The sequence below is a fragment of the Olea europaea genome, chromosome 23 (genome assembly GCF_002742605.1).
Source record: "Olea europaea var. sylvestris chromosome 23, O_europaea_v1, whole genome shotgun sequence".
Classification (NCBI taxonomy): Eukaryota; Viridiplantae; Streptophyta; class Magnoliopsida; order Lamiales; family Oleaceae; genus Olea; species Olea europaea.
The window spans coordinates 3,270,608-3,273,973 of record NC_036259.1 but is presented as its reverse complement, the minus strand read 5'-3'; the positions used below and the strand labels follow the sequence as shown (position 1 = coordinate 3,273,973).

General features: G+C 33.5%; 1 protein-coding gene across 1 annotated transcript; it reads right to left on the bottom strand.

Annotated features, from left to right (window-relative positions):
* Positions 1–245: 245 nt before the first annotated feature.
* On the bottom strand, positions 246–2,346 carry LOC111371925 (protein FAR1-RELATED SEQUENCE 5-like). Its single transcript, XM_022994075.1, has 5 exons — positions 2,038–2,346; positions 1,195–1,856; positions 1,024–1,079; positions 332–830; positions 246–249 (listed from the first exon to the last, which is right to left on the bottom strand). The coding sequence occupies exons 1-5, from the start codon at positions 2,344–2,346 to the stop codon at positions 246–248; spliced, it is 1,530 nt and encodes a 509-aa protein (XP_022849843.1).
* Positions 2,347–3,366: the final 1,020 nt, after the last annotated feature.

The window sequence follows — 3,366 nt, the reverse complement described above, 5'->3', positions numbered from 1 at the left end:
AAATATATTTGTAAAAGTTCAACAATAAAACAAATTACATAGAGCATGTAACTGACATTTGGCACGCAAAAATTCTTCCCAGCAATAAAGTTCAATTGCAAAAAATTGAAACAACAAAATACAATAATTTCATCGAAGAAGTCTAGAATATACTGTCATTCCTCCCATAATTGCCAATACTACAACATCTGGAAATTAGTTTCCTTCCAAAATGTTTGACCTCGCACATTGTGAATCAAAATGAATTATCTGCAGAACGAGAAAGCAATAAGAAAGATATAAAACTGAAAAACTAGAACATAGTATTAACCATGAAAATAGTAGAAAATACCTTTCAAGTAATGTCGGACAATTTCGCTTATCATGCGATTGACCACGTAGTCCACATCCATGACAAACCCTCTCTTTGTTCACTTTTTTCTCTTTTGATTTTTTTAATCTTTTTCCACACCCCTTGGCTCTCACCTGTAGCGGTTCATTGATGAGTATCTGCTTCTCGATGATTTTTTGTCCCATGAATACCCGCTCCACACCATTATCAATATTAATCTCCTTTATTTTATTATGAACATCCTTGAACCCATTCCTCAAGAGATTAGTTCCCTCCTCAATAAGAGATGCATTGTCAATAACAACCGACAATAATTGAGACAAATTTGAATGCCGTGACATCAATGATTGGTTAGGAATGTCATTCAATTCTTCATGATCCTTCTCCCATACTTGGCCAACTTTCGTATGTTTGGTCCACCTTTGAAGAATATATTGAGTTGGCAATTTTAAAATTTGTTTGATCCTGAAATATGCCAGCAGATGCCTACATGGAATTCCTTCACATTCAAATCGTTGACAACTACAACATACAATATCTAAAAACTTGCTCTAATTAAGTTTTCGACATCTTGATGAAGAAGATTCTTCGACCCTTGTAGCTATATAAATCACACTGGCTTCATCTTCAAATAAATTATGTATGACGTAGGCTTGACTCTCAAATATCTCCTCTTGAAAACTTTGAAAAACCTTTCTTGTATAAATCTTTGACATTTGAACTTCCATTGGCCATAAGGATTTCATCCCTGGTTGTTCATTAATATCACATGGTTAGCCATCAACTCATGATGCCTTTAGTGACCAAGGACTCTATTAAAGCGCATAATAAAATCCATCAATGAGTTTTTCTTTGAAATGTACCTTTTGAGAAATGAATGAGAACTTTCTGCTCTTCGACTACTCGACATTCCCGCTGCAGAGATATGTTTAACAAATGCAGGGACCCATCTACTACGCATCTCATATGTTTGCTGAAGCCAATCATTATCTCCCAATTTAGTTGATTGCAACATATTCATCCAACTAGTTTCAAACTCTTCACTATCCTCTGAGTTCATAATAATGTTTTTCATCAAATGGTAGTTGTCTCGATAAATTACTGTGTTAAGCTTTTCAGAAAATTTGTTCAGGATATGCCATATGCAATAACGATGAAATGTATTCGGAATAACTTGTGCAATTGCTCTTGTCAATGCAGAATCTTGGTCTGTGATGATCATTTGTAGTGCTCCCCTAGGCATGGCATTCATCCATTGACCAAGTAACCAAACGCACGAATCAATTGTCTCATCACTTAAAAATCCACAACCAAATATTATTGTCTGACCGTGATGATTAACTCTAGTGAATGGAGCAAAAATCATCCCATATCTATTTGTGTTGTACGTAGTATTGAAAACAACTACATCACCAAAAAAGTTATATACCCTCCTTGAGAAAGAATCAGCCCAAAAACACCTAACAAATTTGTCATCACTGTCTTTATCAAAATCAAAGTAAAAAAACTGAATCTTTTTCCTTCTCTAAAGTAAATGTCTCTATCAATGACTCTGTATCAATTCCCTTCATTTCATCTTTCAGATCTCTTTCGTAATTTTGGATGTCTCTCTCTGTACATCCAAAATTTTAAGGACCTCCATATTCTATTTCCATCAAACTTATTTGTTGACTAGTTGACACGTTTGCTTCAGATAATTGTTATACCAAAGCCTTCTTCACATTTGAAATGTGCCGATGCGACCTCAATAAATGTACTCTAGATGGAGTCGTGGATGCATGATTATGTGTCTCCAAGAAACTACTAACAATCCCAGAAGGAGATGATTTATTCCTAACCACAATTAATTTAGCCTTGCAACCCACATGACCAATTCCCCTATTTCTTTCACCACTCCGTTGAATAGCATGCTTCAACTTTTTTTGATAATTTTTATCTGTTTGTCCTTCTTTGTAACATACAATTTTTTTTAGGATGTGCTCATTTGTACCTGGTCTCTTCTTACTAGTTGACATTCAAGCACTAAATCCAGCTTCTTTTGCGTAGTTGTTATAAAATTCATATGTAGCTTCAATTGATTCAAATTCTTGACCAACTTTAGGCTTGTGTTCCTCCGCAACATGGAGTGTGAATGTTTGAGTTGTAATTTCTTCTTCCATGATAATTGAATACTGTTACCATATATAAGGAATGAATATATTGAATTTTGGAATTTAATTTTTTTCCTTGACCTTTTTTTTTTTTTTTTGAAGTTCTATTGTTGTTTTATATTGTTCTTAGTCACCTTGATCAAGAGTTTTATGATGCTTAAAATATATGGTAATAGTATTCAATTATCATGGAAGAAGATATATGTATATATATATATCCATTCCTTATATATATATTCATTCCTTATATATCTTAGCTTATTAACGTGAATCAATCTTGACAAAGAAGAGAGAGAGAAATCACAGATGGTCCGTTTGAAGAAATTGAAATTGGTTACTGACTCTTGGACTCCATTGATCCTAAACCTTTTCTTTTTTATACTATTATATATTTGTGAGATAGTGGTGGGCCCCATACAATTAATACACGTACCTTACAAATTCTTTCTTAGTTACCGTGTGAATTTATCTATTTGGGAAATGCAAATGGCGGGTCCCATGCTAATGATCAAAATTGAAAGTAATTAATATATATATATATATATATATATTCAAAACTTGATAAATTATGTAATAAGCTTAGTTTATGCTTGGTGTGTCTCAAAAATTAAATTAAAATTGTTAAATTGATATATCATGTTATCGTTGCTTAGCATGCTAATCAAAGGTGCAAAATAAAATTATTGTTAGGAAATGGAGAGAGAAGGGGCCTGGAAGAGATCAAAAGGGGTTATTACTTACTACATGTGTGATAGGTAGGGGGAGCCGAAGATGTGTTACTACTTTTAGTATAGGATACGATAAAGATTTTCATACCAATGAGACGTCCATAGTCCACACACACTATGTGGACGTTTAGCAAAGGCAAAACTAAAGAAACTAGAC